The sequence below is a fragment of the Protomyctophum parallelum genome (assembly GCF_964188405.1).
Source record: "Protomyctophum parallelum genome assembly, chromosome: 14".
Classification (NCBI taxonomy): domain Eukaryota; kingdom Metazoa; phylum Chordata; class Actinopteri; order Myctophiformes; family Myctophidae; genus Protomyctophum; species Protomyctophum parallelum.
The window spans coordinates 23,578,680-23,594,116 of record NC_139709.1 but is presented as its reverse complement, the minus strand read 5'-3'; the positions used below and the strand labels follow the sequence as shown (position 1 = coordinate 23,594,116).

Below are 15,437 nucleotides of genomic sequence, written 5' to 3'. Positions count from 1 at the left end.
TATTTGTGTATTTTCTTGTTTTGACTGTAGGACAATAATTGACTATATATAATGTGAATTATAATGTGCATTCTAAAGGTCCTATTTCTTTCGCTACGTAATATGATCTTGCTCGCTGTGGTGATTTACTCTTTGTAGTCTTTGACTTGTAAAACATTTATTTATGACAAGGGGTGTGAATAGATTAATAATTCAGAATATAAATGATTAATTAATTGAGCCTAGTGCATACTATGATGCACTTGGACACTGTCTGATTCTGTCTGTCTGTCTGTCTGTCTCTCTCTATCAGGATGATGGGGGCGGCTTTGTTTGTTTGTGTAATGCTAACACTGGCAAATTACAGCACTGTGTTCTTCTGCTGCTATGCCACCAATTACTATGGACTCTGGCTGCAGAAATACTATCCCAAAGACCTGGCCTGTCTCCGAATAGTGGTACGTGTCTGTCTTTTTATCTGTCTGTATGCCATTCAGATAAACTGTACTGTAATTGTGTTATGTCACTGTCTGCAAGTTGTATGGTATGCAGATGTACTGTACACAATGTTATGTCACTGTCACATAACAATTGCAGTTTGAGTTGCAATATTATAAACACCTGGTATTATGCAGTTCCTTCATTTAATACTATTATTACTAGTTGTAGTAGCAGTGGTAGTGGTAATGGGACCAAAGCTCACTGATAAAATGCATGTGCCGTAATGTGAGTGCAATCTATGGGTTCAACTCACCTTTTCGATCACTACTGCCAACCCATGCAGCCTGTTGTGGATGTTCATGTCTTCAGGTCCAGAATGGACTGGCCCTCTACGCCACATGGACGTCCATTGCCACTCTGATCAACTTAACAATCGTTCTCCAACTGTGGGGTGTGGAAAAGAGCACGGCGGCCACGGCCTCCCTGTGTATCTTGCTTGTGGAGCTGGTGGCATGGTGAGTGGGATGAGATGTGACGATCGGAACCATGACAACAAAAGAATGATTGCCCTGCCCCTGTCTGTCCGTCTCACTTTTATGATGTGTCTGTATAGGTTCATCCTGGAGAACTGTCTGCTGGACCGCTGGGTGCGTTACATTTTGACAGTCTACCCGGTGGCAATCGTGGCTTTGGCGGGAAATGTAGCCAGACACTACCACCCAGCTGACCCCACTCCTAACTCTGTCTTTATGGGTGAGTTGTTTGAGAAAATCAGGTTTCATGCACAACAAGGTATTAAATCCACTGGATATTATTAACCCCACCATTGTCCCCTCAAAGTAATCTCATTGATAAGAAATTCAGAGAATAAAATAAGAATAAATAAACTTAGTCTACAACTACAATAGTGTAGTGTACAATCTATCACCAGTGAATATATGCATTTATATCTATTGCCTTTGAAGAGATATATGTATCAACAGTGGATATGAGACTGTCACTAGTAGGTATCTGAATGATCTGCTTTATGTCGATAACACGGTGAAGTGTCACAAAAAACACAGGCAGAGGAGGGGCTGTGCAACACAGAATGGAAGTTGGCAGTTATGTGATATGTTTCTGGTGGGCACCTTACCTTTTCTGATGATACCATTTGAATTGGCATCTTTCTTTTCAGTGATACTGCTGATACTAGCGTGTGTTCTCCTGGTGGTACGGATTATCGTGGTAATCTGGAAACGCAGGAAGCAATCTCTCTACTTCTCATCACATCAGCCAATGTTGTCACCCTGTGACGGAGGCAAAAGCAAGATTTTCAAATAGAGAACACTCTTTTCTTCTACACCTATCTCATTTATTCCACTCCAGAGCCATAGAGTAAGACAGAGTTACGACATTGATGGGGCATAAAACAGCCCTGTACTTGCGTGAGCCCATAGACTCCAATGCATTCCGTAAACTTCCGGTGTCCCTATTCGCCAATAGAAGTCTATGTAGAAGAGCCGCCATTGGACTGGCCCCATGAACAGAGTTGTTGTAACTCTGTCTTACTCTATGGATCTGTTCCACTCCAAACATATCCTGCCTTTCCTGCTATTTTATACTTCTTGTGACCTGCTCTTCATCTCTTCTCTTTTTATAGATGTTTTCATTTCTAAAGGTGAAGAAGACTGACTTAACAGTCACGTTACAATAGGAATGACTTCAAAATATAGCACACTAAACACAAGCTGCCTAATATTTAACCACCGCAATTATTTTATTTTATTTTTTAGCTACTTAAACTATCATTTTTACCATTGTGCTGACAGTGTTTTAAAGTTTGACAGTATATTGATATATTCATACTGTGAGATTAGATATCATCTGGGATTTTGATCATTGTAATTTTATGCTTATGCTGCCTTTCTTGTTGGCAATTTGTTGGAACATAATAGACGGTTCTAGTTCAGTGAAATTAACAACAAACCTCTACCTTTTTGGCCACCATATCCACTTTATATATTTTTCAATATTGTCTTGTTTTACTATCTTCTGAAAGCACCAATAGTCTAAATATCGAATTGGTAGAGTTAAATATAGGTGTACTGTATATAGATAACACTAACGTTTTCTACATAGCCCACAATAAATACTAATTCCATCATGTAATGTAGTCACACAGACATAGTATGAAAACTATTCAAAACTCTCTTGTCTGTGCGTTTATCAATTATCTTTGTGTTATTTAGGCTTGAGTTTAGCCATTTTAAAAGTGTTAAATCATTGAAACTGAAGGAACAGTCAAAATATCCATATGGATACAATCTTCGAATCATGTCTACCTCACAGATGTTTTTATAGAGTTGTTGGAGACAGAGTGACTGTTGATAGTTGTTCATACAGTACTTATATACTGTAGAAGGTTTACAAAAACAGGCACATCCAAAACATTTTTTTCCTGAACTGCGATCATTCACCCCGATTGTATTTCTTTTTTTATGTAGGCCTACTTAGGCAAACGGTAGGAAAACCATGAAGAAAACAGCATAGGGAAACAAAGGAGGAAGTGTGCATGCAGGCCCAGCAAGGGCGAGATGAAGCTTAACCACTGTACATGCACCAGCCTTTATACACTTGAGTGTTTTCACATTGCCTTGCCATGTACCAACTGTATACTTTTATACATTTTATATCATTGTGCTGATATGTATTCATTAAAAACCACAGGGATTATTACAAATGTCTAGTGTACTGTTTGTTGTCATGACTGTGCCAATCTACAGTGGGTTTTTTGTGCACTGCAGTAGCTGAAAACAAACTAGGGGGAACCAAACCTAAACAAGTCTTTATTTAGGTTACGACAGGGTTGTTGGTATTTATAAAATGCTGGTACCTAGGATACCATGACCCAATTTTGGATGTAATTCAGTTGCTTCTGTCTACCCCATTGAGTGAAAAAGAGTCCACTTCTCTTTATTATTATTACCGGTACACCTTTTATAGGAGAGTGGAGAGTCTATGGGAGAGACACAGGAAACTAAAGACCAGGGGGAGGGGAGAGACTCACTAGGAGCATAATTATGGTCTGCAGTGTCAGTGGAAGAGTATAATTTTACTTCTTTAGTTCCCATTACTAAGGAGGGAACTAAAGTTTAATAACACCCTCATGTTATGAATCAGAGAATGAGAGATTTATTTTGAGTTAAGACATTTTACCAACACTCATCTAAAGACTTACAATAAGGAGCGGTTTGTACTTCCTCGGCAGTAAAGGTATAATAATGGATTTATTAGCAGTGCCGTGACTGATTTTGAGGGCCTGAGAAGAATTCTGGTGTGCCCCAAATACTCTCCCTTTTCTATCCATCCATATAACAGACATAATAACCTTCATTCCCAAGAGCTGTGATCTCTGGAGATCTACCAGCTGCTTTGATCTCAGAGTTTCTCCCGCCACCTGTCTTCAATCAAACTGTCAGGTGTGCATTCACCACATGCTCCTACTAAAGTCTAGCCTCGGTCCCAGGCTTACTTATCTGCAAAAAGAAAGTCTAAAGTCAGGGAACATTATCAGAACAATGTCCAATCTATCTGGGAATAAATTCAATCGAGGGTATGCGCATGACATCATCATACCCGGAAGATATGCGGGAATGCCTACTGAGTGGCAAAAAACTACTTTCTGGCCATGACAGCCCATACATCCAACAACAGAAAACTCCTATCTGATTGCATAAAAAACGTTAAATTACGCTAAATTCACTTTGCCTCTCGATTTGCCATTCACTTTATGCATGAGCATACCCTCTACACATTTCTTCACCAATGTTTTTGTAAAGTTGTCATTGTCAAGTAATACACACTGCAATTCGAAACTGGCCCCCGTAAGATCTGAATCCCCCACCACCCACCCCTTTTCCCCCTCACTGTATATGTTTCTTTTCCCTTTTTACCTCCTCTATGATGATTTCCTGTTTTGACTATATAGAAATGTATATTCGTGTCTCTAAATGTTTTGATGAATTGAAAATGGTGGGCCCTATTGTAAACAAGTGTAATGCTTTATGGTGTCGTCCACTCACTCACAGTTAACAGTTTTCTGCATTGAGTTGTACTTGAAATGTACTGTAATTCTGCAAACTGTTATCTAAATCAATCAATCAAAATCACATCACACAAAGATTATTAACGTATTACCACCTTTCACCACAGCAGGGCGCCAGAGATACGGAAGTAACTTATTCAGGACAGGAAGATAGAAAAAAGGCGGAAGCGTTCTGAAAAATTGCATACTGCAACAACATCGCATCCATCACTAGCGGGCGGCTACTATACTGTCAGTTGTTCCTGGCTGCCACTTACTATCTGCAATCTGCATACATACCATTTTATCATATTGTATTCACGCCGGTTGTCGCGTCAACGATGTCCAAAAACACAGTGTCAGACCGGTTTAGGAAAGTAGACGTTGACGAATACGACGAGAACAAGTTCGTGGACGAGGATGACAGCGGTGAGAACCAGGGCGGCCCGGATGAAGCTGAAGTAGACGGACTAATAAGACAATATCCTTAATTATTGGGTATTAGTATGTGTTGCCTATTATTATTATGTATTTCCTTCTGGTTAACATGTGTTTCTTTTGCTTTACAAACAGAGCGAAAGCGCATTCACCGACTGCAGTATTATTTAAAAGGAGAAAATAAATGTGTGATGACTAACCAAAAGACAGACACACGGGGTGGGGCGGCTTTGAGTCCCAAAAATCATGATTTATAAAAGATACTTTGTATCGGCTTCTAACGAGACTAATGCGATGTAATACTGCATAGTGCAAATAAAGTGCTAAAGTTGTGTCGATTTAAACGCTGAGCTGTCAAGACTGCTCTCATTTGAGGCAGGGCGTGGTCCAGTTTCCCCTATTTTTCCACTATAATAATAATAATCATCAGTAGGCATATAATTCAATACACCAAAGGTTTGTTACCGTGTGTGAGACACACACCCCAATGATTCTGTAACTTTGGGGTGGAGTTTGACTTAAATCATTCGATTCCACACTGTCTACAATTTACAAATTAGGCATTTAGTAGACACTCTTAATCCAGAGTGATTTACAGTAGGCAGGAACAATGCAAGGTAATACATCAAATACATAGAAGATCAAGAATCATAATCAAGCTAAGAACCTAATATGGCATAAGCAGAAGAGGAAGATGGTTATTATTAGCCGTGACAAGCAAGCAAACCTTTAGCCAGTCCACCACATGTAAAAAGTTTATGGTTTACTTTAGATTAGTCACCTGAAGTCTAGTTTCCCCTTAAAATTGTATAGCAATTTAGGGCCAGTCTGTGTGCTGTGGTTCCGTTCTGTATGTGGTCCTCCTTGACTCATCTTCCAAGGGGAACTTGAATGCTGCTCTCCATGCAGTGCTGAAGAATCCTCCAATCAACACCAAGAACCAGAATGTCAAGGTACAAGTCTCATATAGAACCACAATCTATACCTGTCTGTAGCTGAATCACATTAGATATGCACATTAAATACTAGCCGCAATTTGCAACTCTAGATTTTTTTTATAATGGGATGAATCTAGAGTTGCAATACCCTCCATTGACTCCCCACTCATCTTTTTTGGTTTGCGATCTGCTTGTCTTGACGTTAAACTCACCAACATTGCAGCTGTAGTACAAGCTTGAATTATCCTCTTTCAATCTGCCGAGCTTGTTTTTCATAAAAATCCACCGTAGAGATGTTATGAGCTACTTTCTGTCAAGACATCCTCTGCAAGTGATTCTTTTTCTAAGTGCTGGAGTTTGGAAGCACTTAACTCAACTCACTGAACAGCCCTGCGTTCCACCTGTTTCGAATTTGCACATAATGCAGGAGGCAGCAGCGCGACGGACCCGTTAAGAAAAACGAGTGCTTCCAAACTGCAACACTTAAAAAAAGAATCACTGCAGAGGCTGTTTTGACAGAAAGTAGCTCATAACATCTCTACGGTGGATTTTTATGAAAAACAAGCTCGGCAGATTGAAAGAGGATAATTCAAGCTTGTACTACAGCTGCAATGTTGGTGATTTTAACGTAGTTCAAGACAAGCAGATCGCAAACCAAAAAAGATGAGTGGGGAGTCAATGGAGGGTATTGCAACTCTAGATTCATCCCATTATAAAAAAATCTAGAGTTGCAAATTGCGGCTAATTCAATACATAATCGGTTGTAGTAAGAATTGTGATAATAAAAAAATCTATTTCTCAATGTCTTGGCCCACCTCTCTCTCTCGCCATCTCTTTCTCTGTCTTTCTCCACCTCTGTGTTGTCTCTGTGTGTAGGACCGTGCGGAGGCCTTGGTTTTGAAGGTGCTCAGTAGCTTTAAGAGCAGTGACATCGAGAAGGCTGTGGGCTCGCTGGACAAGGCAGGGGTAGACCTCCTGATGAAATACATCTATAAAGGGTTTGAGAAACCATCTGATAACAGCAGTGCCGTCCTGCTACAGTGGCACGAAAAGGTATGTAATGTGTGGATGTATAAATGAAAAACAAACAAAAGGGGGAAAAAGTATGAATAATTATTTTGTCAATTGCAGTATTGACATGACATATAGCCTACGTTGAATGTTGATCATTGTTATCCACTGTTTATAATTACGGTATTATTTGTCATTGTCTGTGAAATGTACTCTTATGATTTACTTTATCTGCCGACAAGCGACAACCTTGGCTGAACATCTAACCGCATAACTTTGGGTGTGTGTGTACAGGCTCTGGCTGTCGGAGGACTGGGCTCTATCGTCAGAGTTCTGACCGCCAGGAAGACAGTTTGACCGTCAGAGAACAACCCCTCACCAAGTTATCAGACCTACCTGAAACTACCCAGTTTTATCCTCTAAATACAGGAATGTGACTTTTCATTGTCCCCACATTTTCTTTTTGTCTTTTTTTCATTTACGTACATGTGGGTGAGGGTGAGGGTAACTCCAATTTTATTTTCTTCTGGCACCCCAGTTATTTTTTACTTTATGTGCTTACTGTGGCAATCACATCCTTTGTATTGAGGTGTATATTGTACCTCTATCAGAGGGCCTGATTGAGACCAAATGGGGAGGTGCTGGCACCAACCCCCCACCATGGATGGTGTGGGTGACACGGCCGGCAGTGCAAAAATAATGGCACATTGTTGTGCTTCGCTCAGACCTTCGTTGTCTTCATCCAAGCCATCGGACATGCTTCACGCTCGGCTCTGAGCCAACAGATGGCAGGCTGCCGACACACAACTCTTTTCTCTCCTTTTCCTCTCACATAGTCACTGATTCCTGGGTCGGTGGGACCGAGAGGTTGTTCTTGGAATCAACTTCTCATATACGGTTATTAATGTTTGCTTTCTTTCAAAGAAAGTCATGAGAAAACAAGAACCAACGAGAAACTGCGGGTTATAATTTACCTTTCACCAGCATACACGCGCACACAAATAGCAGCCTATTATAATATAAATGTGCACAATTGCCATTCTACTACAACCTGCAATAGAAACAGGCCTGAAGTAATATACAACAAAAAATGGCTTTCAAGTCTGCTATAAAATATACAGTAGCTTATCTAGTAATGTCTACCTTTGTCATCAGTGGCATTAACAGCAGATGATGAAAGCTTTTACGGTGTTGAAACCAGTTTACTGGTTAGGCTTCATAGACTAGGCAAACTAATATTTGTCACAGCTGGTTCTGCTTTGACTTACTGTAGCCCTCACGTTAAACTAATGTCTGCAGAGGGAAAATATTTCTCATACTTCCTGCAATAGTTGCCATAATTTACTGCATTGCATCGTCTTAATTCATAAAGTAATTGAAACATACCCTCATGTTCATCGTAACTTCAGCTACAACTTTGGTATTATGTTATGGTAATTTTGTGGATCACCTGTGTCCAGTTTGGACAGACATGTTGCTGAACTTTTGTTAGAACTCAACGTTGGCTGAAAATATGTGACAATCGCACATGGTTAAACACTCAACATTCTTAACATCAGCAGGCATTCAGTCGAGGGTTCAACAAATCTACTGGATAGATCCAAAACATTATCCACCTGGAACTGTACATAAGAGCTCACTGTAAGATGCAATAGGATGTAGAGAATCAGATGTGTATAACATGAGTGTGTGTGTTCCAGTGAGTGATTGCTGGAGACCTACCTAACAACCAAAATGGGGACAGGGTGGCATTCCGACTACGTGGCTTCCGTGTGCGGTTAGGGATAGCCTAGGATTAGTAATGCAGCAAGTCGGAATGGTGGGTGTAACCACCTGAAATACCCTATGATTTGTTATTTTTCGCAAGATAAAGGTGAGATAAAACTTTTATGTTTTGGTCCCATATCCACACCAACTATTACGTTTTGTGTGGGCACAACTAGAAATTGGCATGAGTTCTCCAAGGGTAAATAAATACAGCATATATTTTTGAGGGGTGCTAGCCCCTCCTATGCCCAGCTTTTCGGTTTTGTGTAAACGCAAACATTGGCTTGTGATTGGCTGATCATCCCATAGCGACGATTTGATTGGCTGGGCAAAGTACATTAAAGATAAAAGTGATTTGTCGGAATGACTTTTGTGATTTGATTGGCTGAGCATGGAATGTGATGTATGATACGTTTCCCCTCACTTCACACGAGTGGTTTTTTTTAAAATGATGACTCGACATGAGACTTATCTGGAAAATATAATTTATGCAAAACCTCTCTTGATAATGGTGGCATGGTTGGGTATACATTAGGTTAGGAGTCTTTCAGTAATTTCAGACGTGCTTATTTGAAATCACTTCATACACATGGTTTAGAAATCTGTGATTATCGTACATACGTTTCCTATGTGTATTCAGTGACTGAATTCCAGTCATAAGTGTTGAATTTGGGTTTTGTACAAATAAGGCCTCTAGGCTCTTGGAAAGTAAGCATTGATGAGTGGGAAGTTTGGAAATGTGTGCGAAAGTTAATGGGAGGAAATATTGCCTTATATAGAAATGTCCTCGTTTTTTATGCTGTACATGTATTTGTGGGTGAAATAAAAAGCATACAATATTATGTTTACTCCTTTAATTTACACATAAACCAAGTATGTTAAAACATTAGGTTTTATCCACAAGACACTAGATTACAATTTCAGAATTTACAGTAGCAAGACTTATCCGGTGCAACTTGCAAAATTTGAGTAAGTGACCTGAACACAGGTCAACAAATGAGTGTAAAATGGCCAGGTAATATAAATAGCATATTTTGGAAAAAACATTAACAAGAAGTGACAGTGATTGAAAAGTGCTACTGTAGGTGATGAGGTAGTCTGAAAAGAGTGTTCTATTAATCCTGTGGCTCTTACAATACAATATTATGAGCTCTTTGTTTTAGTTTGAGTGAAGGAGGCTTTGTGGGGAGAGCTGATAATGAACTTGTAGAAGTAATAAGCTCAATACATGTGGATAAGCATGTAGGTTGTTATAGTGTTACATATTACATAATGTTTGATGAGAGGTTTTGTCATATTTTAATTTGAGATGATGTATTTCCATGTAGTGTTATATGTAAAGTACCACTTTGTAATTAAGTATTTGAAGTAATATCCTTAATTGCTATCATCTGGATTTGGCTTCATGATGAAACAAGATGTTTGAATGCTAATAAAATCCAAAATATATCAGTTCAAAAACAACATAACTGTCAAACATGACAGGCTTCTCTCTGAGAAACAGATTTAGACTCTCTCGCTCTCTCTTTATCACACACACACACACGCGCGTGTGTGTAAATACAGCTAAAATATGTTCTGAGTTGCAGACATGTAGGCTAACCTGTAAACAACGTGTTTTCCATGTAATTGTCCCAACACGTATGTACCAGTACGATATATTTCCGTGTAGGTTGGAAGGTACGTTTGCTCATTTATAAATGTTGAATTTGGGGTAGGTTTTACAAATGCATTGTTCGCAAACATTCACAGGATGAAATATTGGCTTAATTATTTGTAATACTTTATACCTGCATATTCTAGTGTAGGTGTAATCTCTGGTTGTTGGTGCAGGCTGGTGTTCCAATGCTGCTCATAAACATTACAGTCTGGGTCAGGTTGAGGTGGTCCTGGCTTCCACGTGGCTTGGTTGTGGTCGTGGACTGGTTTCATGGTCTGGTCTATCCATGAGCCCGCTGGTGGAACACCTGTAGAAAGATATGTGCAATTGAATTAAAATAATGTGCCTACTGGTGCTCACAACAAAACCAGTTCCTATAAAAAAAACTAAAACTGAATTATATTTAATTCTCTTATACCCCTTTAGCCTAACACACACAAGAATATTATATGATTATGTCAGATCGCAGTGCAGAAATGTGTATGTATACATACTGCTAATGGCCGGGTAGTGTGGGGTATTGGGCTTGGGGGTTCTCTGGTTTTTCCCTGAGCCTCTATCAGACTGACTGAGTCCCTGATGAGATCCCCATAGGGATCTGCTGTAGTCCTGAGACCGCTGCTGGGAACAGAAGGTTGAATATAATAACAGATTACTTCAGAAAAACTGTACTGTAAACTGTAACAAACGCCACTGAGACTCAGAGGTCAAAAAGTAATTACCGGTAAGCACATTAACTGCAAGTTTGAGGTACTTGTGGTAATCCACCACAATTATTAGAAAACTAGTTACTAATTACTTTGTAAAATTGTAGATTTGGATTATTATTACAAAACATACCAGTACATTAACAATTTTCAAAAGATTTTTTATAATTATTATTATTAGTAACCTGTGAAATGGGACATTCTGCATTATGGGTACCTTTAATTACTTTAAGTAGGCCTATATTTTGATGTAGAAATTCTATTTTCTACATGTGTTGATACTAAAGAACTTTTTTTTAGGCACTAGCCCCTCCTATATTTAGCTATAGTGGGGTGCAGTTTTGTCCTAACACAAACATTAATTGACAATGAACTGATGATCAACTTTATAAACCATGTACTCCGACAGCATATTTCCAGGAACACTATGTTGCAGCCCTAAAGGTATTTAATACCAGAACAAACGCAACAAACAAATGTTCATTTGACAAGGAATACCTGTTCTGTGGCTGTGCCATAGTCAGGCGGAGGGAGTGTGAACAGCGAGGTGGCAAGGTTCTGCTGGTGTCCACTCCAACTTGGCTTTAGGTGGAGGAGTAGGAGCCGAGCTTGGAAAAAATAAAGGAAGAAATGGCCTGAGGATTAGAAACATAAAACATATTTATTTATTTTCTCTGAGGATAAAATGAGGAATGTCAGTGAACCCAAGGGTTTGGTGTCGGGGGATAAGAAGAAGCATCCTGGGTTGTTTTGCAACCACAGGACCGCTGAGTTATGGGTCAAGTGCAAATACTCTATGGTCAAGTGTGGAAGAGATAGATAGTACTGTTGTAAGCAGTCAAACTATAGAATGTATCAACCAATGAGTCAGCCGGTGGATTGTCTGTTTAGGACAAGTTGAAGTCCAACTCTTATTCGTTGCTGTCGGGAGGAAACCACCTAACTCCATGTTTGAGGTTTTTGATCTTTTTTGCATAAATCACTATTGAATCACTATTTACGTCTGTGTGTTGATTCGAAAATATTAAACCAATGGAAAGTAGTAAAACATGCGATGGACGAAACCATTGGACCCTCAAACTGTCTGCTAAAACAACTAACTGTACCACCTCTCCCCTTCTCATGCAAGTAATTGACAATATATAAAGTCACAACACCAACCGTTTTGGGGCAGTTTTGCTTTTTCAAAATATAAGGTTCTCTTAACTTCCTGACATTTTTATATTTTTCATTTCCTCAAAAATGAACATTTTGGAGTTAGGTGGTTTCCTTCCCACAGCAGAGAGCAGCAGAGATATTCAATTTACCTTGGGAGCAGGGGAGGGCGAGTAGGGTTCATATCTGCCTGCATACGGAGCAGTCCCAGAATAGACTCTAGGGGTCTCTTGTCTAGAGTATAGAGGTGGTGGTGGTCCATTCCTATCTGTGTAAGGAGAAGTCAGCTCAGGCTGCTTTGGTCCAGCGTAAAATCCATTTGTCTGTGGACCATCAGAGGGAGATGTCGGCCTGTATCTGGAGATACCATTAACATAATCTGTCTTGTCCAGGGTGAGCATATGTGGTTCTGTGGTTGTGTGGATATTGGGATGCTAGTCCATGCTGGTTTGCATCGGGGAAAACAGACAGTGATCCAGAATTGGCAGATAGTAGCAGAGCATCTCTCCCCAGTCCGGAGGTAAGAGGCAGGCATTTAGCCGGTGGCGGAGGTTCTATAGAGGAAGCCAGTGAGTCAGAGAGTACCACGATAGGAAATTTGAACAGCAGGTTCAATGCCTTTTTTATGGACACAATGACCTGTGCAGAGACATGTTGAAGTTGACAGAGAAACAGAGAGAGAGAGAATAAATATACATACATTTTGATTTTTGAACTTGTTATTCCAAACTGAAACTCTGAAAGCATAGCACTGTTGAAGTAACAGCAGCACACTGCTGAACCATGAACCCTGAACTATACGTGTGGTGAGACCATGCACGCGCACGCACGCACACACACACCTGTAGGCGATACTCCACTTTGAGGATGTCACTGTTGAGGAGAGAGGGACTGCAGTCTGAAGGGAGGTTGATGACGGTCATCAACCTCCCTGTGTGTCTGATTGGTGTTGGGGGGGAACAGTGTCCAGATTATCTGTTGCCACGTCTTTGGTGCTGACTTTCTTTTTGACCTTCTTTATGGTCACCACCCCAGTGACCTGATAGCAAAACACAACAAGCAGATAAGAATGGTGTGTCCAATCACAGCTAATGCCAATAAGTCATTAAGCATTAATCATTGATAAATGAATCAATAGAACCAACTTTGGCCTCAACCAAGAGTATGAACATTGGGTCATAGTTGGGGGAGAAAAAACATTTTTGAAGCCAGAAGGGAGAAGAGTTTGGGACGTGTGGAGCGTTGTCCCAGTGTTTTTAGTGAATGTACTTCCAGCTTCCCTGCGTTGGCTGATCTGAGTGCACGGGAGGGTTTGATCATAGTTCGATCATACTTGTAAGATATGGGGGAGCCATGTCTTTGGTTGCTTTGAATGCTAGCGTCAGAGTTTTGTATTCTGTGCAGGGGGAGACGTGTGAGAATTTTGGCTCGTTGAAGACCAAGCGAGCTGCGGCATTTTGGATCAGTTGGAGGGGCTTAAGTGCACATGCCGGTAGGCCAGTAAGGAGGGAGTTACAATAGTCAAGTTTTGACAAGACTGATGTCTGGATTAGGAGCTGGGCTGACTCCTGGGTGAGGAACGGTCTAATTTGTCGTATGTTATAGAGTGTAAACCTACAGGATTCTACTTAGTCTTGATTTCTGAATTATGACACTAGCATTACTGGTGAGTTGTTGCTCTGTAAGAACTACAGTAATATGCCAGTATTGTGTTCAATGATATCATTCTACTACAGTAAGGAAAGGAGTGAGTGAATGCACAAACACTCGCATATTGCAAATTACATAACTTGTATGGAGGGTCATGTAGCAAATGTGAACCTGAGAACCCCTGATAAAAAATACTTCAAAGGTTAAATTGGCATGTGCATGTGCACTAGTGCAGACTCTGTATGTGGAGTAACCATGGTTAAGTCCTTTTTTACCCTGGTAAAATATATCCTACTGACCTTCTTGTAGAGGGTACAGTGTATATCTATAGGAATGGGAGACTTGTTCTCTACTGATGCTGTAACGGCAATCCCCTCTGCTGCAGGGAGAACACAATGTTTACATTAAAATATATCACACATTGTATCTTATATTACATTCTGCACAGAGAGAGAGAGACAGTCACAATATTTAACATAGCATTTCTCCTTTTTACATAGACTCCTTTTTACATGGACTGTTTGTGACATGTAACATGTAATATGTCATATATCTGTCATGTAAGATGTCATCCAGCTACTACATGAAATAACCTTTTACAATTTACATTGTCATGCATAATAGTCTTCGTTGAGTAGCAAATATGTTTGAATCGGGTGCGATATGTGTATGCCCATGCTTATTCCACTTCACGAGCTAAATCAGTGGTTCTCAAAGTGGGGTCAAGGGACTTCCAGTGTCCTTGAGGGGGTTCCCAGCTAAATTGAATCAGCAAACACATTTTTCTTTAAAGCAATATGGAATACTTAAAAAAAAAAATTAACAACACAAATCTTGCATGGGGGATCCCTGGCACAACATATTTTCTGGTAGGGGTTCGTTGCCAATTACAAATACATTTTTAGTGGTCCTCGACATGAAAAGGTTTGAGAACCACTGGGGTACATATAACCAGTAATGGGGGAAAGTAGACCCTTTAAGCAGTTACCATTACTTTTAAGAGTGTGCAGACGGGCAAATAATTCAAAACACAAACAAAAACATCATACTTGTCAGGGAAGCGTATGTTGAATGGGAAGACATGGGAGCCAGCCGTGAGAACATGGTTGTCTGAAATGACACGTAGGTAACTGCTGATATCCACTCAAATATGCATGTATATACTGTACATGATTTGTGTGTGTGTATATACAAACACACACACGTGACACACACACACACAAAAAAGGAAAATATATATATATATTATATATATATATATATATATACACACAGTGCTGAACTGTAAAATAGGCATGAAAATAATGGAGAAAAAAATGAATATGAACAAAATTAATATGCAGGATATGAAATACTGTTTCCCCTCAGTCACTTGCGGTGCAACATAGAACATCAAGCCTATCTAAGAAACATTAAAAGACCAAAGTTAAAACTCAGCATAAACGAACATTTAAAAAGAAACCCAATGCTAAAAAGCTACCAACACCATCACATATAGCCTACAGTAGATAAAGTGTCATGGTGCAAAATTAAATGCAATCCTTAAAAAAAAAGGAGTTACCAGCAGTCTTAACAAAAAACAGTACAGTGGGGGTGGCAACTGTCATCTCCTGGGACCCCAAATG

General features: G+C 39.9%; 2 protein-coding genes across 2 annotated transcripts in view; both read left to right on the top strand.

Annotated features, from left to right (window-relative positions):
- The window catches only part of LOC310870310 (uncharacterized protein), a 5,356-nt gene extending 2,214 nt beyond the window's left edge, over positions 1-3,142 (top strand). Inside the window, exons 4-7 of the mRNA XM_083781481.1 lie at positions 293-437; positions 790-935; positions 1,034-1,173; positions 1,598-3,142. Coding sequence (XP_083637607.1) covers positions 293-437; positions 790-935; positions 1,034-1,173; positions 1,598-1,743 — 577 coding nt within the window. The 3' untranslated portion in view covers positions 1,744-3,142. The remainder of the gene's footprint in view (positions 1-292; positions 438-789; positions 936-1,033; positions 1,174-1,597) is intronic.
- A 1,525-nt stretch (positions 3,143-4,667) lies between these two features.
- LOC310870847 (actin-related protein 2/3 complex subunit 5-like) lies at positions 4,668-9,482 on the top strand. The gene is made up of 4 exons (XM_083782186.1): positions 4,668-4,967; positions 5,805-5,877; positions 6,739-6,915; positions 7,168-9,482. Exons 1-4 carry the CDS (start codon positions 4,828-4,830, stop codon positions 7,228-7,230), a joined length of 453 nt encoding a protein of 150 aa, XP_083638312.1. The 5' UTR covers positions 4,668-4,827; the 3' UTR covers positions 7,231-9,482.
- Positions 9,483-15,437: the final 5,955 nt, after the last annotated feature.